At 40.5% G+C, this 25,720-nt stretch overlaps 3 protein-coding genes across 5 annotated transcripts; all 3 read left to right on the plus strand.

Moving 5' to 3' along the window:
* The first annotated feature begins 621 nt into the window (after positions 1–621).
* atp5mc3a (ATP synthase membrane subunit c locus 3a) lies at positions 622–2,995 on the plus strand. 2 transcript variants are annotated; one of them, XM_080457188.1, is made up of 5 exons: positions 622–674; positions 876–970; positions 1,865–1,939; positions 2,070–2,260; positions 2,412–2,995. In XM_080457188.1, exons 2-5 carry the CDS (start codon positions 932–934, stop codon positions 2,524–2,526), a joined length of 420 nt encoding a protein of 139 aa, XP_080313314.1. In that variant the 5' UTR covers positions 622–674; positions 876–931; the 3' UTR covers positions 2,527–2,995. The 2 variants fall into 2 exon arrangements, with proteins under 2 accessions (XP_080313314.1, XP_080313315.1); XM_080457189.1 differs by having other exon boundaries at positions 671–762.
* Positions 2,996–3,951: 956 nt separating this feature from the next.
* LOC308073789 (cyclic AMP-dependent transcription factor ATF-2-like) lies at positions 3,952–12,343 on the plus strand. Of its 2 annotated transcripts, XR_013932045.1 has the most exons (7): positions 3,952–3,978; positions 5,123–5,197; positions 5,283–5,379; positions 5,468–5,589; positions 5,704–5,820; positions 10,176–10,290; positions 12,257–12,343. XR_013932045.1 is itself a non-coding variant. In XM_080412935.1 (6 exons), exons 2-6 carry the CDS (start codon positions 5,150–5,152, stop codon positions 10,215–10,217), a joined length of 426 nt encoding a protein of 141 aa, XP_080269061.1. In that variant the 5' UTR covers positions 3,952–3,978; positions 5,123–5,149; the 3' UTR covers positions 10,218–10,334. The 2 variants fall into 2 exon arrangements, 1 of the variants encoding a protein (XP_080269061.1); XM_080412935.1 differs by lacking the exon at positions 12,257–12,343 and having other exon boundaries at positions 10,176–10,334.
* atf2 (activating transcription factor 2) lies at positions 12,158–25,481 on the plus strand (the record flags this gene model as incomplete). Its single annotated transcript, XM_080412203.1, has 5 exons — positions 12,158–12,343; positions 14,216–14,563; positions 15,063–15,269; positions 20,166–20,271; positions 23,237–25,481. Coding segments are annotated over 5 exons (1,059 nt in total), but the record flags the coding sequence as incomplete, so codon positions are not given.
* Positions 25,482–25,720: the final 239 nt, after the last annotated feature.

Consider the following 25,720-nt stretch of genomic DNA (forward strand, 5'->3'; position numbering starts at 1 on the left):
AATCATATCTTTATTCTTATGTAGGCTAGCCTACACTTTCCCATAAAGTTCAATCACAGAACTGGAAGTCCAAATTAGGCAAAGTCTTATATGTTTCTCTCTTTTTAGAACAAGGCCGGAAGGACTTACTTTTGGCAGTTTTACCAGAAACTTAAACGAAGCAGAAAATATCAAGTCTATATTTTTTCATAGTGGCCTTAATCAAATTACAACATACATTTACCACTTCAGCGCTATTTCAACTTTGGCTATTTGAAAATAGCCGATCTTTGAAAATAGCCGATCGACAAGCTCACAACGCGTCGCATCGCGACACGTTGTGAGTTTGTAGATCTGCTATTTTCAAAAGATTTTAATACATTTTAATACATACAGTATGATATCTTGTGAAACGGGACATTCTGCATATTAAATGAGTACTTTTACTTTGGTACTTTAAGTATATTTTGATGCCAATACTTTTGTAATTTGTGTTTTTCTACATTGCAGTATTGCTACTTTTACTTATAATTAAAAAATGTTAGTATTTTTTCCAGCAATGCCAGACGCTGTAAATTGAACACATTTGAATAAAGTTTATTGTGAAAAGCCCTCCCTCCCTCATCATCCGGGCCTCTATATACGTCACACCGCGCGTGCGCATACCCTCACTGTGTTTCGACCTTCTGCAGTCGGTAAGTGTCTAATGGCAGATTCAATGAGAAACTCTACTTTGTAAATCCTCCATCATCCTCCTTTCTCTCTGCATCTTGCACTGCGCGAGTGAGGACTGCATGCAGAACAGATGATAATTGATATTCGAATGTCTTTATTTTCTCAGTGGAGCATATTTATATCCATTTGACCTTACTTTGTGTCTGCTCTGCTATTCACAGATATAGACCCGGGCTTCAGATTCGACCGAACCGGTTAAAACTACCTAAATTCCACCATGTTCACCTGTGCAAAGTTCGTTTCTACGCCGGCTCTGGTGAGTTATTTTGTATGTTTTTAAATTGAGTTGCTGTGCATTTCACTGGCTGTCTAATATGCTTATTATATTCGTATGGGCCTGCGGTTGAACTTGAGTGTTAACAGCTAGCTTGGCAAGGGTATCTGCAGGCTAGGCTAGCAGGCTAGCTACCTTGTTAGCCTGCTATTGTCATTGCTGTCGCATATATTGTGTTCTACTGGTGGCATTGCATAAATGATTATAATATTGCACCAAAATGAACATGGGTTACTTACATCTGCAGGGACCCGTGCTAATGCATATCTGTTAGCTTGTAGCTAACATGTCAATGACTATATAAGGTCAACTAAAGTCCCATTTCTTTGTAATGCAGAGTTCATATTATGGACACTTATGCCACTCAGTAGAGCACTTTTCACTTATTTCAGCAGAGAACTGACAATGTTCAGAAAGCTGGTGTGTGAATTGTCCAAGGTCATGTTTCTGTTTCAGCTGTCAGTCAAGGTAGCTAACCAGATAGTGTTAAATACACTGTTTGGCTCAACAAATGCAACATGCTTGGCCAGAACTATGGAGCCACATTTGAAACGACAAAAGAAATGCAGGACAAATGTGATCAGCGTTGGTATTTAATATTAGTGATATTAATGTAAACAGGCATGCATTCAAAAGACAACACTGAATGGATGACATTTAAGAGTTCAATGACAGCCATGACATTCAAGGTGCCTCCCACCTGTTCTCACAAATGCATGCAGCCTTTGACAAAAGAAGCTGCACAGTAAAATCCTCTGTTATCCTTTTGTAACTCAGACTCAGAGCTCAGTTACATAAGGATTTACTGTGTAGCCATTGCCTCTGTGGGCAAATTAGTGCTTAATATGAAATGTACCCTTCTTGTTTTTGACACAGGTCCGTGCTGGCTCCCGGGCTCTTTGCCGACCCCTGTCTGCCTCTATGTTGTCCAGACCCGAGGCTAAAACAGAGGTAAGAAACGGGGAGTCTTGGAACTTTTGCTTAAAGCATTTCCATCGTTGGCTGCAGTGTCCTGCCAAAATGGAAGTATTATTTGAAGCTTGCTTATCAAATGTTTGCATCTTTCCTTCCATCCCCACAGAGCTCTGTTGCCCTGTTGCCACAGAGCCCTTTCACTCAGGTTGCACTGAGAGGCTTCCAGACCAGCGCTGTGAGCAGGGACATCGACACTGCCGCCAAGTTCATTGGTGCCGGAGCTGCCACGGTCGGAGTGGCTGGATCTGGTGCTGGAATTGGAACAGTGTTCGGCAGCCTCATCATTGGCTATGCTAGGTGAGTGTCTGTCATGTTCGTTACTGTTTAACGATCAGGCCATTGTGACCTTGCACTATCGCAATTAACATATACAAGTTCCTTAATGCTCAAATATTTTTGGATGCTTGTTTTGCCTCACAAGTCCTGACAATATTTCTTTGTTTTATAGGAACCCATCTCTGAAGCAGCAGCTTTTCTCTTATGCCATCCTGGGATTTGCCCTCTCTGAAGCCATGGGTCTATTCTGTTTGATGGTTGCTTTCCTCATCCTGTTCGCTATGTAAAGCTGTCATCATATAGAACACTTTAATTACAGATGTGACTACATATTTTATTGTGGCTACCAAATTGTTCCGTGTTGGTGTCATGGAAATGTACATTTTTCAAGTCTGTCAGAGGCTGTCAGAAATAAGCAAAACATGTATTGTAAAAATGTAAGAAATTACACCATTAAAATGCATGTATTTGAATATTTAACAAATGGCAGTAAATTTTGTATGTGTGGAACATCATCCCTACTCACCTGAGCAACCCGCTATCTTGACTGTCACCTATACTGCGAGGCAGCTGTAAAGGCTTGCTGTCAATCAGCCTGGTGTGTTAGCCCATTTTCTTGATGCATCAAATGCAAGCTTTTGGGGGTCCACAATGATGCTTGTTTGGGTTCATCCGCAGGTCAGTAGCAGTACTGTAAGTAGGCAGAAAGTGCTGGCTTTTGTAAATGGCATTAAATAAACCTAGAGATCAATTTCATGGTGCTACATAACGGTTTCAGCTTTTATTTCGAATGTGATGAATGAATGTAATGGTCAGGATGATCTTGAAAGATTGAAGCCTATTTGATAAAAATATAATGGATTCCTGTACTTGTTTTTGGAGCAGAATATTGAATGACTAAATTACTGTAATTTGAATGGGATGACCAAATCTATTTAACCCACTAAATGATACAGGTAGCTGATCATCTGGAAATAAGATGTGAACCCTCAGCCCATCTACTACACATAATGTAGATTACTTTTCAGAACAACTTAAAGTGTTAGGTTTTTTTTCACCACATAATGAAGTGCTTTATCTCGGTAATACGATTTGAATGTTTGCTTTAAGCCATGCCATGCTCTTAATACCGTGGAAAAGATGTTGCCTTGCACTTACAGTGCAAGTGGTACAGTGGTTCTCAAACTTTTTATGTCAAGGACCCCCAAAATATGTATTTGGCTGCGGACTCATCTGAAAAGATTTCGTGCCAGAGGACCCCAGGAAGCAAAAAAAAAATCGTATTCAAATACTTTAAAAAAATAGCAGATCCACAAGCTCTTAGCGTGGCACGAAGTGACACACTATGAGCTTATATATTTGCTATTTTTTTAAATGGCCAAGTATAGAATTTGGTTGAAGTGGTTAAAATGATTGTGATGCTATATTAAGTAATTATGTTGGGGACCCCCCCAGGACCCCTGGGGGTCCCTGGACCCCACTTTGTGAACCACTGACTTAAAGCAAGATATTTGACCTAAAATACCTTGTTGAGCTGCTGTCCATGTCTTTTTAGTTGTCATTGCTAAACTGTATATGACTGGGCCCTGGGGGGGGTGATCGAGTAAATTGAACGGTTCCACAAATCTTGCCTTCCATTCAACACCATTCAACATGACGTTTACGGAAGATCCCATGCTGCGCTCGCGATATGTTGAGACAGACGTGGGATTTCGGCTGGAAGGGTTGTGCCTGTGTGGGTAAGTGTCCATATAAACTGACAGCCTATTGAGCACAAAGATATCGTAAAAATAATAATTTGTCGGACTTCGAGGTACTTATGCGTCATTTGCAATGAAGTGGGTATAGAACGGATACTCTTCACTCCTCAGTTAACTGATATTTAGAGGTAATATGGTGACGGGTGTGATATGTTGTTACAACGCTGGGGCTCTGACTATTCCCTGGAACGGCCTGGTTTATTATGTGAATGAACGCTCACACACAGTATTTACATGAAGCCAGATGTTTTACATAATGTCTGGCAATAAGCAGCTGTCAATCGCTTTCGGCGGAAATGTTGGCTAAAGAGTTGCGTTGAGGATGGAGGCGATATGGCGTCTTATTTTGACACAAACGGTTCAAAACCAATGCATCGCAGTCTCTGAATAGCGTTGTTCAGAGCAGAGGTGTGTATTCTGTGTGTAAACAATCAAGTCAAAGCAGCCGCCCATCTTTTAGGCTTTGTCAGGATGACAGGGTTTCTAGCTAAACATCCGGTCCTTTGGTTGCTGGACCCTGGTTCTGTTTGTCCTCCCAGCCATGATCCATGTCATATGTCATCTTATCTCTTTGTTATATGTGAGCTATTTGTCAGCTATTTGAACTAAAGCAACACTGAACATTGTGAATGGTGATCACATGCATACATAGGTAAGGATAGGTGGGCACCAAGGAAGAGTGGGCACCTCGGTGTTAAATTGGCTATTTTTTTTCCAAAATGTTATAAAATAAAATATTTGGAAATGTTTTAAAGTATACATGATTAGAACATGTTTAAACATTTGACAATTAAGGTCTAATAGTTCTACAATTGCTACAAAACCTGTATACCGGTACGGTATCCAGTCATTTTGGGGCATAAACAAGAAGTTGAAGGATAACATTATGTCTGATAATGATGTACCGTGCATCATGTATATTTTATATTACCATTTTTTCTTTTTTACATTTTGGACAAAATAGCCAATTTTACATCGAGTTGCCCAGATGTCCCTATTGCCCACCTATCCTGTATCACATACATACATACATACATATATGCATGCAGACTACGTGGTCTTTAAGATTTTACTGTAACGTTATAATAAACTCTCAGATGTATCATTCTTTGTTTTATGTTAGGGTGAAAAAAAACAGGATATCCTTAATATGAGTGATGATAAACCATTCCTTTGTACTGCTCCTGGGTGTGGTCAGGTAGGCAATATATTTATAATAAGACTATTATAATGCTCCTTCTTTACAATATTGGTTATCTAAGAACTTTCTGTACCTTCCACAGAGATTTACAAATGAAGACCACTTGGCCGTTCACAAACACAAGCATGAGATGACACTGAAGTTTGGTCCAGCAAGGCACGACAGTGTCATTGTTGCTGGTACGTACTATTCAAGTCAATAGCTTTTTCTTTATCTTGTAGTTAGTTGTTGACCAGTCGCAGTGTAAAATACTTTACTCCATTTCAGACCAAACACCCACACCTACTCGCTTCCTGAAGAATTGTGAGGAAGTTGGACTCTTCAATGAGCTTGCAAGTCCATTAATTGAGCATGACTTCAAAAAAGTTACTGAATATGACATAAAAAAGGTTTGTGTCCGTTAGACTTACATGAGTATGATGATACGATAAGCGATTTACATTTTGTTTGTGCCAAGTATGGAAAGTCTGATGAATTGGGATTACTTATTTTCCGCCATGTAGTTACCATTGGATTTGTCACCTCTTGCAACACCTATTATACGAAACAAAATTGAAGCGATGGAGGCACATCGAGACAGTCCACTGCCTCATCCTGAATCTACTACAAGTGATGACAAGGTAAGCATCATCTACCTCGTGTAACCTGCCAAATGACAAAGAAGTCACAGAACTTGTCTCGTTGTGAATAAATAGCAGCCCACTGCTTTGATAGGCAATCTACTAATTTTGCTCGTTACAATGCGTATGCATATTGTTAAATGAATATGAATATGATTTAAAAAAGAAGCAGGTTTTTATTTTCATGTGTAGATGTGGAGATTTTCATTTGGCCACAAAATGTATAATGGTATAATTGTGCTGATAGATTTGCTGTGTTCAGATTTGAAAACTATTTAAGGTCACTCCCTCACCTGCCCCCCAAAACTAAAAGAAAACCCCAGAATACTATACTGCATAATTTGTTAATATTATTCTTTAGAATAATGTAATATGTGTAATGTATGTAAAATGTGGTGGTCATTACAAAAAAAAGTGTCTGTCTTATCCTAAAGATAGTGAGAAAAAAACATATTATCCTATATTCATGGCTGTCCTACAGTATCTTAGACCTCCAATCTCATAAGAAATCCTTAATATTTTTGTTTAATTGTTTGTTTTTAAATCTGAATCAACAATCTTTTCCTTATGTCTGTATTTGTGGTTAGAATGGACACAAAATTCTTTTTCATTGTTAGATTTTTATTTTGATCAGTGAGTATGCATTTCTATCAACTGTATTTTTGTTTTTAACAATGGTGCTACTTTTTTGTGTGTCAAATGTTACTGCAAAAGTAACTAGGAAAAAAAGAGGTAGGCCTTTAATTTTGGGAATTTTATGTATTGCAGCACCATAGCACAATTAGCCAGGGTGACGTGTTTCCACTGTTTCTCCCTTCGCAAAAAATGCAAGGCTGTTGTTGCAGCTCCATGTGTCTGAGTTTGCTATACAGTAGCAGAAGTAGTTTAACTTCAGGCAGACAACTTCAGTCACGCTGCCAGACACTTGATACGCTCTTTTCACTGCAACACACATTCAACTCCTCTGTAATAAGGCAGTATATTTAAGCTGTGAAATAAGGCTGCAACTATTCATTATGTTCTTAGTGATTATTCTACCAATTACGTTTTCGATTAATCAAATTATTAATTATTAGGACTGTATTATATGTTGTTTGGGATTATGTTTTTCTATATCAACAACTTAACACAAAACATTTCTGATATTTTTCATAATCAACTAAATGTAATAGTCTGATTAACCATTTAAGCCCTACTTTATACTTCGATTTTCAATGGTGCTGTGCAAAAATAGTAAGAATAGCTGATGTACATGTTGCAAACCATTGTTAACTTGTAGATCTGCTATTTTGGCCACTTTTTTATTGATTATTTGATTTAAAATTGATATATATATATATATATATTAATTGATTAACTGTTGCACCCCTACTGTGAAATGCACTTTCTGACTCTCTCACCGTGCTATTATGCTGGTGCTCAGTTGCTGAGATTACAACCTTCTCACCATTCTTGCATCCCCCACCCAGCGCCCGCCTGTAGGCTCAGATTCTAGATTTCTCATGGGGATGTTAACGATCATCACTCCCTGCACTTTCATTTGCTCTCATTAAGGTGTATGCTTGCAGAGAGTGTTAAAAGGGTATTTCACTTCTACTGCAGACTTTTGTGTGCACAAGACAGTTTTGAAGTTGCTAGAGTAAATTATTTGCCATTTGATCAGCACGCCCTCCTATATTAGCCCAATCAACTTCAAACTCCACGTTAACCTTGTTACGCCCAATTCACACACCACCAACAGCATCATGATGCTTGCACGTTCTGACTGAGTAGCGAGTTTCAATGCCAAGTACTCTATGCAGACGTGCATTTCCATGCCTTTCAACATGTGAGGCGTAGAATCTGAGAAAACCACAACTTTGCTGATGGTGCATTAGCATCCAACCAATCATTGCACACCACCTCCCCCCATTTCTCCACCCGCCAGGGACAGAAGAGTTTTCTCCCTGTCCGTCAGAAAACAAACTGTGCCGCATTCAAACCTGGAAATACTAATGATTTTGTTCTTTTTATGTTGTTAATCTGTGTATATAAAATATATATTCCCTATCGAATGTCGACTTTGTTACACCAATATTGTTCTTGTGAAGCAGTTTGCTTATGCCTATTTATTAATATTATAAAGATCGCGTCTGTCATTTTGACAGCAGGATTTCCACAGGTAATTTGCTTTCCACGTGTGCTGCACTCAGGGCGTTGCTTCTTTTTATATCAAAGTTTTGAATGAGCAGCTGTGCATTTAAAAGTAATGAATATTCGGCGACTACACAGCATATTTAATGCGTAAAATATATACATCGTTTACTAACTACTAACTACTACTAACTAAGCCATCGGAGATGAGATTCTAGTGCCTGCATTTCTCCTGCCTGTTTGTGTGCTTTGTTGCTGGGCTTTGTTCACTGATAGGCTGAGCACTGGACTAGTAACTGGACTAGTAACACACTAGCTTGACATCATTCACAATTGACAGAAACAAACTGCTGTATTTACGTAGAGAATATTAAAAGGTAGGGTAAGTGATTTTCTTTGGTTAAAATAAGTGTTAAATAGCTCTATATTCTGATAGTGCTGATTGCTATAGAGTGTTTGTTCAGTAACAGGAGTCTCCATGTCTATCCTCCAGTCAGGATACCAGTTTTATCCAATCAGGATAGAGAACTCAGACAGGATACAGATTAAACAAGTGCAATTGGAAGTGATGACACAAAGAAATGAGCAGACAAAATTGGAACTGGAACACTATAAAAATTAAGCTGATAAATGGGTACTCTCTCCTGATTGGCTGAAAATGTGTAACCTACCTGAAAATGTATTTTCTGTTTATTAAAGAGCTGGAGAGACAGGGAGACTGTAACTGAACAAACACTCTATAGCAATGATTACTATCAGAATATAGTGCTTTAACCTTTTAACAGAAAACGTTTTGTTTTAACCACAAAATATCACTTACCCTACCTTTAGTAGCAGTTGTAGATCGATAATAAACAGTCAACTAAACAACATACATAAACAACCAAGTTTGTTTGTAAAAAAAAAAAAAAAAGCTATTAATTTAAGTAGATAAATAGGTTATATAGTCGCTCAGTACTGATTTCTTCAACAGCTGCTAGTTTAAATCTGATATGAAAATGCACTACCCATACAGTTGTTTCTTTAACTTCTCAGCAGACACACACTTTGATACACTGTGACAGCTGTCACTCATAACCCTGGACACGCCCAATTTATTGACACGTCGACACTGGTGGTGTGAATTTGGCATTAGACTCATTGAAAACACAAGTCCCTGGTTCTGGTGACTGATGTTATCCTTGTAATGCATGAGGGGGCATTTAAAAAAAATCATTCATTAGACATTTGAAATGAAATAGAAATAATAATAATATCAGTAACCAGAACCAGGGACATGTAGATGCATGGGCTTAGTAGAAGGGGTCCGTGTCTGATCAATATCTAAATATTGAATCAAGCAACTTAAAACCTGTCTGGGGTGCACACACAAAAATTATTTAAATTATTGTTTTAAAGTGAAATACCCCTTTAAGTTTGGAACCCAGATGCCAAAATCAACTCTGTGTATATACTGCCTACTACTTTAATTCCAAATAAATATTTTTCATGTGAGTTGTCTGACTGAAAGGTCTCATATGGTGTTTTCAGGACCTATCTTTGCAGCCATCCTCAATGCCAACATCCACTATAGTACGTCCAGCATCTCTCCAAGTTCCCAATGTACTTCTAGCAACCACAGAGGCTAGTGTTGTAATACAGCAAGCACTCCCATCGCCAACATCTAGCTCTGTTATTACCCAAGTCCCATCCACTAATAGGCCTATAGTGTAAGTAACTTGGTGTTCATTTTATAGAAGAAATAGAGCACTTTCATTTTATTTTATTTCCCTTTTAAATTATTTGAGCAGTTTTTATTTCATGAGGTACACTTGTTTTGCTTTTTCAGTTGCACTCAGTTGTGAATTGTTATTCATTTTCCGTTGTTTGTTTGTTGTTAGTGTGAGTAAAAATATTGCATGTATATTTGATGGCAGTTTATTCATAGTTACTTTATTGTCATGCAAGTTTGAAACAACTTAGCAAAGTGCTTGATCTCATGTTCAGTTCCCCATCATTTGTTGCTTTGTTTTGCATATTAGTGATGTTATTAACCACTTTTTCATCAGTCATTTCAGCGGGTTGTTTGTTTTCAGCTGTATTAGAAAGTCAAATCCTGAGTGTTATTTTAACGTAAGGGTAAATTTTTACACTCTCAGAGTTAAACTAACACTCAGAATTTTAATTTGTAGTTGGATTGGTACCTTTCTGACCTGTGCTTGCTCTCTTTTTTTCTCCTCTAGCCCAGTGTGTGGTACTTTCCCTGTGCTCTTACAGCTCCCTAACGGCCAGACAGTGCCAGTGGCAATCCCTGCAACCATTAGAAGCTCAACTGCACACATACCAACTGCAATCCCTGTGAGTGTTGTGCAATTAATATTCAGTCTATGTTTTCGGCATATGTCAAATTTTAATAACACCGTATATCTACTGTGTCTTCTCTGATTTGTCAGTTTGGTACTTGAGTTGACGTTTTGATCGAGTGACAAAATGATTCTTTGCAAGTTTTCAGATTCTAACTTCAGATTGATCAGAATAATCAGAAATACACAACTAAGACAGTCAGACATGCATTAACCATCAGTCGGCTGTCTGTTGACTGATGGTTAATGCACGCCTGTCTCAGGTGGTGATTTACTGCGGAAAAAATAAGTCACTCCGAAATTATGCCGAGGTGTCCACGGCCTACTGTAGTCCCATTTACCCTGTTCTCGTGTTCTACTGATATATTAATGCCACTTATCTGTCTAGCTCTACTTGGACAGACTGAATATTCACAGTTTGGCACCAGTGAATTTTGGCATCCCTTTGGAAAGCAGGGAGAGGTTGAGTGAACTAATGGACTTTAGAAGAGAGCAGCTGTGTGTCACAGTGGCAAAGACGCGGGACTTGGCCAAGAGATGGCAGGCTTCATTCCAAGATGCTGCGTTGCTATTTGTCCTTGTACAATTTGAGTCGCTGCTCTTCATTTCTGGCACAATAGAAAGACTATATGGCTAATGTGTTTTGCGTTCCAATTACTATGGCCGCCTCTGATAATTTCTGAGCATCATACAGGCAATATGTTAAAGATAAAAGCCTGTTAGAATGTTTTATGCTCCCTATGCGGGAGCTTGTCTTGTTCGCTCTGGTCCTGATTGGCTGTGGAACACTGAGCAGCAGATGATTATCTCCTGATAGCGGCTCAGCAGGGAAAAAGCCTCTGTCATCGCAGTCTGTGGGGATTGGGCAAGCCACTGACGAGTAAAGGAGTGAGAAGCGAGATTGAGAACATGACCCACAGTTCAGCCTACAGTAGATGCCAGATATTTGGGTCCGATACAGATCCCAATTTTGTAGATAAAAAATTATAATCAACAGAATCTTTTATTTAAAAAAGTATTTTTATAATTTTATAAAGTATTAATATAATTAAATGTTGTGAGCTGTTGTGTCCAAAATGGGGATGCCAGGTTGAAAGTGGTAAAAACAAATGGAGACATATTGGCTGCATAACTGATAAGCCTTGTTGGTAGACTTGTACCGCTTGTTAAAGTGTTTCATTTGTCTATTAACTGCTACTATTTGTAGTTACTTACAACACGGTACATGAACATGCCTGTCCGGTGATAATGATGTTAAAGTAGTTGATTGATATTAGTTAGATGCCGTTTCTCACTCTTTCTGTGGTAGTGAAACCTTTGGCTGTATTTTGTTTGTTGAAATAGTAATGTCATGCACTTTTTCCAATGCATACTGCAGGCATTGAAGCTCTGGCTCCAAAAAGGATCGATTATTTTATGTGGGGAAAATCCAATGCAAGTCAATGAATGTGCAGCGCTGCTTGCCAGACCTAGAGTTGCTGAGTGGCGGGGGCGGAGCTTAGAAAAGGGTCAATGACAGAAAAAGTAAAATAATGTATATATCGGGCAGGCTCTAGTTCTGCCCTACTCTGCTCTCTCTGTTTCATTGTCAAGGTTCAGTAAGAGGAGGCCTGGCTCTGGCCTTCTAGCTTGTGTCTCTCCATCCTCTTCTCAGCATCTCTGCCCATATGCTCTCTCACAGGCAGGGAGAGGTTCATTAGCGTGCACACTGCATCTCCATGTGGTGTTGCCTCCACAAAATAACAGGCCATCCAACCTAATGAGCCTGAGAGTGTGTGTGTGTGTGTGTGTGTGTGTGTGTGTGTGTGTGTGTGTGTGTGTGTGTGTGTGTGTGTGTGTGTGTGTGTGTGTGTGTGTGTGTGTGTGTGTGTGTGTGTGTGTGTGTGTGTGTGTGTGTTCACCTTTCACCAGGGAAGGCTAATTCTCTCTGTGTTGATCTCTGCCTGTGTCTCTGCTGTCAGATTGTCAGACCTGTCACCGTAGTGCCTAACATCCCCGGGATCCCAGGACCCCCCTCACCACAGCCTGTCCAATCAGAAGCCAAGCTGGTAATTTATGTATTTAATTATTTTTGGGGGTCTTTGTTCAGGTTTTTGTTTCCAACTCCGTGTGTTTTCCTTTTTTGTGTGTTAATCAGAGAAGAGTTAACAAGCTGAACAACAACAAAAAAGCCTGACAGACTATGCAGTTGCTTGGTTTGACCAGATGGGGGAACTATTGTGAGCTGGTTGTATAGGCTAGTCTTTCAAAACCTCTTTGTTTTCATGTACACAAACCTGCAGTGTGCCACTGTCTGTCTTAATTAACACATGTTCAAATTTGGAAATTGATTTTGCCCCCCTTTCTTGAGGCTAGAACTAAAGTTGATCGGTTATATATCCAAACAACCAAAATCATTCCACTGTGAACAGCGCCTTCCAAACGGTTTTATGCCGTAAGCTCTCTGCTATGAAAAGTGATGTCTGAAGGGCAGGGGATATGAAGCGTTGTTAGGGAGAGCAGTGGCACTGTGATGGAGCACAGATCACAGAACCTGTAAGTGTTCACAGCACGCTACTCCTCTGAAAATTATCAGGTAAACCGTTGAGAGGAGGGGAGGGGAAGGGGGTGGCTTCAGGGGGCGGGGGAGGGGGGGGTTGTCGGGATCGAGGGGTGCCGAGATGACAAACGTGGAGACAGCGTTTCTGCTCAGCACGCCGTCACCGGGGCCAACCGGAGGGGGGCTTCCTCCGAAAGCCAGCTGGGGGCATCCTGGCACACGCTCAGCAAGGCACATTAAGTCAGCCTTACCCTGCATGGAACCTTTTGTTCAGCAGAATCCTGCCTGACCTGTACTACCCCCCCCCCCTTCCCACCAACCCGCTACTCATCCCTGGCGCCTCCCACCACACTCTGCTCATCAGCAAACACCTAATGAGCCCACGTCAAGAAAAACAGACCCCCGCTCAACCTGCCCGCGCCCCACCCCCACCCGGCTCTCTGGGGGGCGCGGAGACGGCACTTTACAAGGACTGATGATGCTGCAAAGACCACAATAATGATAATTAACTTGCTGAATTTAGAAGATTATGCTGTTAATTAGTTGTAAAATAAAGATAAGTAATATAGTAGCAGATGGTTGAATAACACCCATGAGATGGAGGGTTATTACACTGATGAGGTTTCCATGGCAGAGATGAAATATGAATCCGACTGGCTTTTCCCTCCTTCTATGGGCCGTTCCAGGAGAATAATATCTTGTTTCTGCCAGAAGAGCTTCTGGAAGGGTATTACACGATAAACTAATTTGGTAGATAGATTGGTCTGGCAAAGGTAGTTGTTAGAATAATGTGCTCCTCTGTTTTCCCATGTAAATGTATTCCGTCTCACTTTGTTATTGGTTGAGAAGGCTCATTCACGTTCAGCTTGTTTACTCACCATTTGATGCTAGAGCATTTGGGTTGTAAATTATAGACTGCTTTCTGTAGAGATATAGCATGTGATGCGTGTGTGGTACGTATTAAGCTAAAGTTCAAGTACCCCTTAGCCTACTAGTAATTTCTGTTCACGCCTGGGTCCCTAGGTTTATCCAAGAACAAAAGCTTAATGTTATTTAAATGAATAATTTTCCCTCAATTAGGCATAGAATAATTCACTTAAAGGGACTGAAAGGTCAAATTTAACCTCAAGAACTCTTATTTTTAGCTTTATATTCTATTTAATTAACCACTGGGAGACTCCCCCTGAATATGAAGTAAGAGCAAATAGCCACTGTGTGGGTATGGCCAACCACATCCTAATGCCTAATGCTTATGACAACTATATCAATTGTAAATGTAATGTATTTTATAAGTAGGTTTGCTCATATGTAGCCCAGTAGATGTTGCATTGATCACCATTCATGATCAGTTGGTGCTGTGTTGACTGTGTTTGCTTTCCAGAAGCTGAAAGTGTCGTTAAGCCAGCAGCTTCCTCAGGTTGCCAATGGAGATGCTGGTGACATCCAGAGCAATGCTGTAACCTACACTGCTGCTCCAACTTCTCCACCTACCCCAACCCTAGCCCCTGCACTAATCCTGTCACTTGCCCCTACCCCTACCCCTGTCCCTGCTCCAAGTCTGGTCCCTGCACTGACTCCTGCCCCCGCTCCTGCCCTGGCTCTGGCCCCAGCGCCGGCCCCCGCTCCTGCCTCACCTCCGATTCCTCACTTGGCTCCACCTGAGGAGCCTTGCCCACAGTCTCTTCAGCAGCCAGCCACCTCCACCACACCTGAGACACCTGTGACACCTGTGAGTGTTGACATAAGCCTCTACCTACTAACTGCACTATTTCACCAGTATTAGACAAGAAAAGCTATTTGACTACAGTGAACATCAATTGCTTTCACTATGCAATTTCATTTCTGGGCTTTGATAAAAGGCACAAAAAAGAGAAAACAACTTGGATAGTTTTGCGACAACAATGTTAAAAGAATTGTGTTTATTCACAATTCAATCATTCACTGTTCTTGTATTAGATAACTTGTATTTCACCTTATCCATTTAAGTCCGATTTGTCTTTGTATGTTACTGAGGAGTTTTGGTAATTACATTTAGGTTATATAATTGACCATACATTCACACAGCAGCCATTTTGCCCGTACTTAATATTCAAGGGTAGGAAGCCCCACCCCAACCCATGGGATGGAGTATTAAGTAAGAGCAAAACGGCTTCCGTGTGATTATGGTTTATTGTAACGGGTCTCGGTTGTGCTAGTTATCATGTATTGTTCCTGTGATGTGTGTGTAGGCCTCTCCGGCGCCCCCAGCCCAGCACACCCCAAGCACAGGGGGCCGGCGGCGCCGAGCCACAAGTGACGACCCAGATGAGAAGCGGCGCAAGTTCCTGGAGCGCAACCGTGCCGCAGCCACCCGCTGCAGGCAGAAGAGGAAGGTGTGGGTCTCAGACCTGGAGAAGAAAGCTGAGAATCTCAACTCTACGAATGGAACACTGCAGGTAAATCTCACCTTTAATCACTCATCCCCTCTATATTTAGTCAAAGAATAGTTAGTTGAACATGGTTGGCTCTGTACATGGTCCATTATTTTTTTCCCCCTCGACACCAAATCTCTTTGGTGAAAATAGCCGATGTACAAGCATGTAACGCATCAAAGCGACACGTTATGAGCTTGTAGATCTGCTGTTGTCAGCAAATGTTCCCCCCAGAATAGGGATGCAAGGGTTCAGGTGGTTAACCTCTAAGCCCTGTGCGTAATCAATCCATCATCCATTGTTCCATGTCTCCACGCGCACGGCTGTTTGTATTTGTCGCATGTCTGTTTTATTGTTTTGTTGTTTGAGTGTGCACGTGCTCCTCCCTTCCGTGGTGATGAAGTCATTAAAGCCGATTAACCCATTAAGACCTGAGGCCGATTCTACAAAATGTCTTCTAAATCCTAACAGTTTTCTGAAAAACGTATGTTACTATATCAGTGGTTCTCAATCTTTCTAATGTCAAGGATCCCCAAAATTACATGTTTTTGGCCGCTGACCCCCCATCTCAAAATATTTTGTTCCGGGGACCCCCAGAAGCAAAGATTTGACTTAAAATGTTTTACTTTTAAAAACATATACATTCAACGATTTGCACAGATTTTCACGTTTTTTTCCGAAATTGCAGATCTACAAGCTCGCAGCGCGGCACGAAGTGACGCTTTGTGAGCTTGTAGATCTGCTATTTTTGAGTAGCCAAAGTATAAAATAATTCTTAAAGTGGTTCAAATCTAAAATGACACAGATGCTATCCCGGGCCTTAATGGCTTAAGAAGAGCTGCCGCGCGACAGCGGCGCCTTAGTGAGCCCTTTACATCGATACGTCCCTGTCAATAAAGATGTATCCTCCAGATGTCAGCCGCACACAAGCGTGTCTGCGCTTCTGTCTCAGCAGTTTACTGAATGGCCTCGGAAAATCTCCCAGGGAAAGGTGTCTTTTTGAACCTTCATTTCGCAGGAAGCAATTAGGATCTGATGCTGACAAGTTCGAAACAGTTCATGTAACTGCTGTCTCTGTTGATAAGTGTGAGCCGGGGGTGCGGCACGTCGGTGTTCCAGACAATTAAATGAGATGTGGTGTTTATTTGCTCGCTGTCTTATTTGTCTATGAACGCGGGGAGTAAGACGTGAGGAGGAGGAGGAGTTGGGGGGGAGGGTGGGGAGGGTTGTTGAAGATGAGGACAAGGGGAGAGGGGCTGGAGTAGAAATGGGTGGAAGGAAATGGGTTTATGTCATTAATATCCGGGTTCAAAACAAGTTATCACCGTTTGTCACAGGCTCGCCAGCTGCAGTTCAAATAAATGCCTCGGCAGATGAGACAGGAGGGAGGGGACAGATGAGTGAAATAGGCAGAGCGCTGCTTTTTACTGTGAAAGAAAAGAGCAACTTGTGGCAGAAATATAATGTATAATTGAACATCAGAGAATGAAAGTGCTCTTTGTGTGAGGGCATTAATCAAGCCGGCCCTTTAAAAACATGTAATTCTTTCTTTTTTTTAAATAACTCCCATGCTGACATGGCCTGGCTGATCAGCAGAGCTGGCTCTAATGATGCACGATTACTTTAACATCATCCTTAACTGACTTTTTAATGAGGTGTCAGAGCAGGCAGCTCACACGGTTCCTAGAGTCACCCAAGGCCAATGCACTCCCTTTTCTGTTATTCACAAAGTTAGAGAAACACTCTTTAACTCTTTAACCAGCCTCTAAGTTTGTCATGAATGCACTCATCAGCAGCAGCATCTACGGTTCTAAATAAGGCTTTGTGACTGCCTGGACACATACTAGCACTCACTAGGGGTGTGCCGATCACGATACAATACACGATATTGGGCTCACGATATCGATACAATACGATATATGGCACTTTTTTATTATGAAAATATATGGGGGGGGAAAGCAAATGCAAACAAATACTTCTGTTTTTGCAGTATTATTATTGCAAAATATATATATAAATATTTATTTATTTTCAAAAACGCCACAACGATACATATCGGCACGAAAACGTATCGCGGAACGATATATCGTCCCGCGATACCCCAAATCATAGATTTGTCTTCTGATTGAAAATTCCTGTGTTATCTTCATATCACTTTTTTTTTTTAAAGAAGACTGTGTTGATTTAACGTATTCTCTTGCTCCAGTTTGATAGTTAGGCAAAAAGTTAGACAAAACAATGTATAACTCCTATTTTCACTGTAGTCGTAGTTTTCTTGAACAGCCAAGTAAAGCAAGGATATTTCTTTTAGTTGTCGCTGGTTCTTAAGTGATGAGATGGTGTTCAGAGGGACCAAATTGGGTGAACCAAAAGCATAGCATATATTGGTCACAGCTTCTGCACAGCAGCAGCGGTTCCATTGTCACGGCGGAAGGCAGTGAGCATAGCATCATATATGGTACAGTAGATGTGATACACGCGGCCCATTCCAGCTGTGTTTTAAATCTGTCTCCTGGCATCTCAGCACTGCCAACACCAGCAAGGCTAAACAGATGGAATCAAATAAATTGGCTGCTTTTAGACTAATAGATTAAGTCACCCACATGCCCCCCTTTTCTTTAAAGGAGAAGAGAAAGAGTTTAAATCTGCCATAGGATGTTCCGTCGTCGCCCTAGCCGCTTTAAATCCAGTTAAAGTCACCTTCAGCATAATGTGACTCTCACTTTACGACATGCAGAAATCCCTGGCTCCCTCGGGAGCTGTAATGACACAGGAGTGTAAATCTCCTACATCGTCTCCAAACTTGTGCTGACAATCGGAACAGCTCAGCTACTGACAAATGTGCCGGTCAGTAATAGATAAAGGCTCATAATTATTGCTAGGGAACATATTTGGAATAAAGGGAAAAAAGTCTTTATTTTACAATATATTAATCCATTCTAGTGTTGCCTGTTCCCACATTTGGCCTTTCTCATGGTAGAAAATATGAGCTCATCTGCAGTAGGGATCTGCGCAGCTAATCGACTAGTCTATTAAACCGTGCTGCCCCTACTAATCGTTTACTAAATACTAGTAATTTAAACTATTATTTATTATCGTAATTGTATCGCAAAATGCGCTTTTATTCTGCGACAAGACATCATTTTGACCCACAGCAGTTTACACAGCAGTCCCAGCTCACCATCAACTTCCTCAAGGGTCATGGTAAATTATTTCTCAGAGTTACTTTTAGGTAGCCTGGTAAACCCTCCCTCCGGAAATCTCAATTCCATTTCATTTCAGGAGTGAGTCTGGCCTTATCGCCCATTCTGCAATATTGGCTGTGTATGCCAAACCTGTGCCAAACGGCCGAGCCTATCAGCGTCGTCGCTCATTGTTCTGTGATTGACAGCTTACGTTGGCCAATCAGGTGGCGAGTTCGAGTGAGCCAAAAACACGAACGGCAGCCATCTTTTTCTTGTGCGCTATAATCTCCGCTATTTTTTTACTTCTAAAAGCTCTCTAACTTCTATTTTGAGGCACGGAATTTACTTATAAGATATCGTTTGGATAGAATTTAGTTGTTTAACTTCATACATGTGGTCAATTAATCATGACAAAGCCTATTTAGAAAAAAAAAATTTGAGAACCGGTAGGGGCAGGCAGTGACACCCATGTATCCGAATAAGGCAACCCATTTTGGGCATTCGCCGTCTCAAAAGTCCCGTTGCGTCACATTAGACTGGTGAACTGTCTGATTGGCTGAAGGGGAAAAATTATCATTGGCTGAAGGGGTTGTCAGTCAACGGTATTACTCCCGCCCAACTCCAGCCCACAGCCAATATTGCAGAATGGGCGATAAGGCCAGACTCACTCCTGGAATCAAATAGAAATGAGATTTCCGGAGGGAGGGTTTACCAGGCTAACTTTTAGGCAGAACAGCAGTTTTCAGCGTTGTAATGCAGTGGCTACCTCATGGGTACATTTATGGATAAAGCTACCTTCCCCAATGTAAATACACCAGCATGCCAATCTTTGTCAGAATGTTCACTGGAGTACATTTCCATTCAGCGAAGTTAACCATTGTTTGCCTTGTTTAGATTTCACGTGAGAAACTCTAAATGTTGTCTGAAATTAAACCATTTGCCATGAAACATGTTTTTTTTAAAAAAGAAGCACATACTACTTTTCTTTAAGATGAGATTATTTGAATATTTATATTAAGCAATTCCAAATGGCTTTTATATACCATAATATTTTTTCCCGATGATGTTTGACCTTATAGATGGAATTGTGCTTACCGGTAGTTTTGGGTGTTTTCAGAGTGTTCCCTTAATTTTAGACTACGGTAGTCATAGTTGGTTACAAAAAACATTGTTTAACCGTCAGTGAAATTACTTGCTGCGTACATCCCTAATCTGCAGTGATGTACTGTGTAGTGGTCATATCAGCTTTTTGTGCTGAGCAGCTCAATGACCGTATTCATATCTGCAGTAATTGCCTAAATGTACCTGAGATGGATAGGATAAGAGGCTGCTTGTTCTAAACCATCCTATGGTGTAACTTGAAAATGATTGCGATCATTCTGGATCGCAATCTGGATCGTTGTGATGGATGTTGGGACTTCACTTCCATGTTCGATTTTCGTCTAGACCACTCTTGATGTGTCGAAAGCTATGTATTTTAGGATTTCAGTGCCAGGTGTTAATGGCACCCAAATGTTTTTGTTCATTGTACTTTTAGGTAGGTTTGTATAATGAAAGCCTAAAACCAAGGATAGAAATTTCATAAACCACATTTAGTTTGTGAAAATTCTATTTTGGCTGTATATCTCTACTGCATGGACCTCTTATGTGTGAGTGCTCGGATGTTGTAATCCGACAAATCTTCCAAAGTGACCACGTTATTGAGTGCTGTTGTCTGTCTCTTCTTCTCTCAAAGAACGAAGTCACCCTGCTGAGAAATGAAGTGGCTCAGCTGAAGCAGCTTCTTCTGGCTCATAAAGATTGCCCTGTAACCGCCATGCAGAGGAAATCTGGCTATCACAGTGAGTAATGTTCCATTATTCTCAGCCTGCGGCCGCCCATGAAACATTTCCTAAAACGAGGCCCAGCCAACCACCAGAAGGACACGTCTTGCTTATGGTCGGCCTGCAAGAGCTATGGACACATTATGCTGCTTTCTCTCTCTTTTTTGAAAAACTTTGCTGAAGTTTAGGCATTGCTATGCAGTGTTGTTGGGAGACAAATTCTGGTTGTGTGATGCCTCAGGTGGTTTCCACAAACATGTAATGGCGCTCTGGGGATGCAATATATCAATAAGCCTTTAAGTAAACATAGATGTGTGCCACATGCTCCCAGGAAGACCGATCACAAACCAAAGGACAGAGCTGTCCAGGAATAGACGAGAATACAGAAGTATGAATGGAATGAATAAAGAAGTATGATCTCCTGTATCTTTTCAGCGATGCCTACGTATGGTATCTTGAAATTTACAAAAGTTTCATGTTATTCCATGCCGTTTTCAACATAGCTCTCAGAAGTGTTTGAATCATTTAAGGAGTTTTCCACGTGCATCCTCTTCCATTTAAATGTCCTATTGTCAGAGGGAGGAAGACATGCTTGTAACTTACGTGTTAAGCGTATAATTTATTTAATGGTTCCTACTAGTTCCTCAGTCACACTTTAATCGCTTTTGTAAGATCAAGCTACACTTTTTAATTTCCTGAAATGTACAACTCACCACCTAGGCTCCTCAATCGGTAAGCATAGCTTCCTGTCAGCTGAAGTTTTGTGGCCGTAGCTCACCGCCCCACTCAGATGAGCTGCTATCCAGAAGAAGTGCACTCAAGCCACATCTCCAATGAGCTCCAGACGCCACCACTGACTTGTATTGACAATGATTGCCTCTGAAATGAGTCCATTAAAGCTGCGAGCTTGACAAGACAGTGGAGCGCTCTCATGGCGGATTGGCCACTGAGCCAGGCTGTTCATTATGCATCGGCTATTGCTAACCATCCCACTGACACGCGTCATGAATATTATGGGACTGATGGCTTCCTGGCTGTGGTGGGCTGTCACAGCCAGGCCTCATTTGGTGTTGTCTGGATTGTTTTTAAGCTGGTTCTGTAGATGAATTGGGTCATCGTTTTTCTCACGTTTGTTGAGAATTTCTGTCCTCCCTTTTGTAGACCTTTTTTATTAAATTGTTTGTGAAGGATGACATTTTGAGTGCTTTACCTGTGGTGGGGGAAATATTGTCTCATCCAGGTACCCTGCCACCTCAATTTGGCACTTTGTTGACAAGTGAGGGAGATTTTTAACAGCACCTAAATGGAAAGAGAACTTATTGATACTGTGTGTGAGACAACAGCCTGAGCTGCGCCCGCACCATGGCTTATTCATGTAAAGGCCTCATCAACTCCAGTATTTTCATATCTCTGAGGCTCCAAATGCCCTCCAGCCCCTGACTGGTAATACCCTTCATCGTCCTGCCCAGGCACAGAGATGGCAGGTGGAAGGAAATTACCCAGCCTGCCCCGCAAACAAGCCAGGAAAATGCTTTCACTTGGCAGACCAAGCTGTCCATCTGCTTATGGTGAAAACCATATCGGAAACCGAGAGAGCAAAAAGGAGCTTTGGATGCTTAGGGGGCCAGAAATGCTGGGTATTATGACATATTGGCCGAGCACTCCTTAATGCCATTAGGAGTAATAATATGCACTTGAACATGGAACAAAAGCTCGAGCTGATTTAGTCGGAGGCCAACCTTCTCCAGGGAGAAATGGCAAGATAGTTTATAGTACTCTGACATTCACTTGCACTAAATCACATGGTCAAAACTCCAGTTATGAAGAAGGCAGAGGGAGACACCATTTGTCAAGGCATTTTAAATGCAATTTCATTGCTACTGGTGCTATGGAATCTGTATTCAACATTTTCCAAATACCAAACCCAGTCATTAATTACCGAGCGCCATTTCAACTGACTTCATATCATTAGCAATATTAATTATCATAGTGCTCCTTATTCCTTTACGAGACAGAGCGTGAGAGTAGAGTATTTTTTTTTCCATCAGGATCCAATTAATTCAATGCAACTGCTTAACAGCTGGTGGCATTTCGACTCCAAGTCTTCCCTACTCTCCAGTGTGAGCATCATTAAAATCAGGTGCTGTAATCATCTGTCGCTGCAGTAGTTGGCAAGGTAACAAAAAAACGACTGAGCACGCAGTTAGGGATAGGAAACACTGCCACATGCCCCAGAATGTAATGCACCCTTATGATGTGGGTTTAAATTGACATAGGAACTTTAATTAAAGGAGGGTTGGGGGGGGAGGGGGGTAGTAGCATTATGGGGATTAATGAAATGGTTCACATTCACCACACGCAAATAGCTGTTTTACATCCAATTAGGCTTACATGCATAAGCCTTCCTGGAACGTATGAGGTGGATTCATAGTGTATAGACAGTTTTAGGAAACAACAGTATCTCCACAGCCTGGGTGCATGATAATCAAAACAATATACCAGTGTTTCCCAAACTTTTTAGCTTAAGACCCAAAAGAGAACTTTGGTGTCTTCCCAGGACCCAAAGTTACAAAAATACTTTTTAACCACTTCAGCTCTATTTTGAAGTGAAAATAGTCGATCTACAAGCTCACAACACGTCGCAATGCTGTAGATCGGCTATTTGAATTTAAATAATTTAATTTAATTTAAACACTTCTATGCAAAACATCATATAAACAGTTAGAAAACAAAAACACAAATTTGTACAGTAAACTGTTCGAGGGGGGGGGCTTTGACTTTTACAGGGGCCAGTTTACAGGAGCTCTGTGTGTGTGTGTGTGTGTGTGTGTGTGTGTGTGTGTGTGTGTGTGTGTGTGTGTGTGTGTGTGTGTGTGTGTGTGTGTGTGTGTGTGTGTGTGTGTGTGTGTGTGTGTGTGTGTGTGTGTGTGTGTGTGTGTGTGTGTGTGTGTGTGTGTGTGCGTGCGGTCCCTGCAAAATTCAGTCGCTGAGAAGGAGGAGAGCTGTGAAGAGATGTCGGTCCCTGGTAGCCCCCAGAACGAGGCCATCCAGCACAGCTCCGTCAGCACATCCAATGGGGTCAGCTCATCCTCCATGGCCTCCGCCCCGGCTGGCTCCGTCGCCACATCTGACCAGAGCACAGAGGAACGCCAGCCGCAGGGGGACCCCGCCCACTCCCAGCCGCCAGGGAGCTGATTGCCACCCACCAACCACCACCACGTTGTGATGTTAATTGTTGAATGTTGTCGCCTGTTCAGGCATGCTGACAACAACAACAGGGTTAGAGGAACTCTCACTCAATTTCAGTTTGGACTGTATTGTGCTTTTTCTTTTCTTTCCATTTTTGGTTGGTTGGTTTGTGATTGGTCCGTTTTTGTAAAAAAAAAAAAAAAAAAATGCTATGTCTTCTCTGGCATTGATGAAGACACATGGAAAAAGGCACTTTAAGTGTAATAGTGATGTTGTATTCATAATTTTTATTTTGTCATTTATTTGATTGTATTATTTATTTTTAATTCTATGAACGGTATAAAGGTTAATCAGTGAATTGTTGTTGCAACCGTACCAAAGTGTTGTTCACTTAATTTATTTACTTACGGTAATTTATTTACTTAATTTATTTGCGTATTTTTCATGACCTATTAAAATAACTATCTTTATGATTAAACACATAAAGAGGATTTACTTTGATTATTAGATTTTTCCATTTTGCACATTTTGAGAGATGAAGGGTTTACATTTTTTAGAGTTTGACTGTTCATATGTTAAGTACTGGCAGCTTTTGGAAATAAATTTGAATACAGTCACATTACACATGTATATGGATGAATTGAATTTTAAATTGACAGCTTTTTGTTCTTGTTTTTTTGTTCGTACTTTGGCTATATCTACTGTACTTGCATCATGTGATTTGAATGTTTAATGTTGCCTCTAATTGTAAAATATACCACTATTAGCGTCCCTATTCTGGGAATGTCATAATAGGCGAACATTAAGCAAAAATAGGTGAACATTTGCCAGATATACAAGCACAGTGCATATACAATGCACTGTGGGCTTGTAGATAGGCTATTTTTGGTGAAGAGGCAAAAAAAATAAGTGGACCTAGTATGGACCCCTGGGGGACCCCGGTCAACAAAGTTTATAGGGTTTATGTGGTTAAGGAGGTAGCTTGAGTAGAATTGTTATTTTATTAACATTCCATCTGTAGTCTGATTGTTTCTGAAGCAGTGATTGTAGGATTGCAGTGCATTTTCCATTTCTAAACCATGTTGACGTTTACTATGTGCCATTAATATTTTGTATAACTTGCTTACATTTTCAATGCAAATTAGTTTGACTTGATCATGTCTTTCTCTCAAATTGGGGGCCTCATGTACATAATTGCTTGATAGAGGAAATATCTTGCTTTCGAATACAGCTTCTACATACTAATTATAGTTTAATGCTTTGCGTGTCCAGAACACTTGAGAACACATGAGAAATTTCCCTTGCAATTCTAGATATGTGATTTTTAGAAGACATTGTAAATGACATCATCAATAAGACAAAGTATGTGAACTTTCTAGGTGTTATGTACATCTTTTTTTAATATATAAATATACATATAGAATAGTTTGGATTGTGTAGCTGAGCTGAGTTCTATTGATTGGATTATAGTTTAAGCAGTTGAAGGTTGACTGTAAGAATCATTAAATCTACAAGATAGATATATCCCACACATAATTGTCCCATAATACCTGCAAAGTAATAAAAGAAATGAACTGGAATCACATGCTCCGCCATTCAACGAGTAACCTAAGGAGGATGTATATTAAATCAACATCTTTGAAGCCTTGTGAACATTTGATCATTGACAATAATGTAGGATTCAAGTAACTCCATTTCTCTTAGACTGTACTGGCTTACTACTGTGTAGTTTTTATGATACGCTAACAACACATTTGTTTCTTAAGACCTTTTTTTCTTATCACTGTTATGTGCAATCTGCATGCGACGATTCTCCACGAGAATTTTAAATGTCTATTCAATACTGTCTCGGATAAATAACATTGAGCGGGTTGTTTCAACTTCAGTTGAGGTTCTTTATCAAAGTTTTATTTATTCATTTTGTTTGAAAATACCTTGGCTTAACCACTTAAAAGGGTGTGATACTGTGTTGGAAGTGAGCTTGTAACATGTGAAAGTTCTGTATAAAATATGAATTCATAAGATGTTGTAATAAACCTTTTAATATCTCTTTAAATAGATTTTCTGCCTTAATTATTTGAAATATTTGATTCCATCTATGGCCACTTTAATTTGATATAAACAAGTCTTTTAATATAGTAATAAACCTCATACTGAACCAGATATAACAATAGTGTATTGTACATGTATTTAGTACTGTAAATACTGTATTTTGTGATGTGAAAGAGTTAAAACGAGTAAAATTGTTGGATTGCCTGCTATACCTGTAAGCATTGAC

This window comes from Gymnoscopelus braueri (genome assembly GCF_963280865.1).
Source record: "Gymnoscopelus braueri genome assembly, chromosome: 18".
NCBI classification, from domain to species: Eukaryota; Metazoa; Chordata; class Actinopteri; order Myctophiformes; family Myctophidae; genus Gymnoscopelus; species Gymnoscopelus braueri.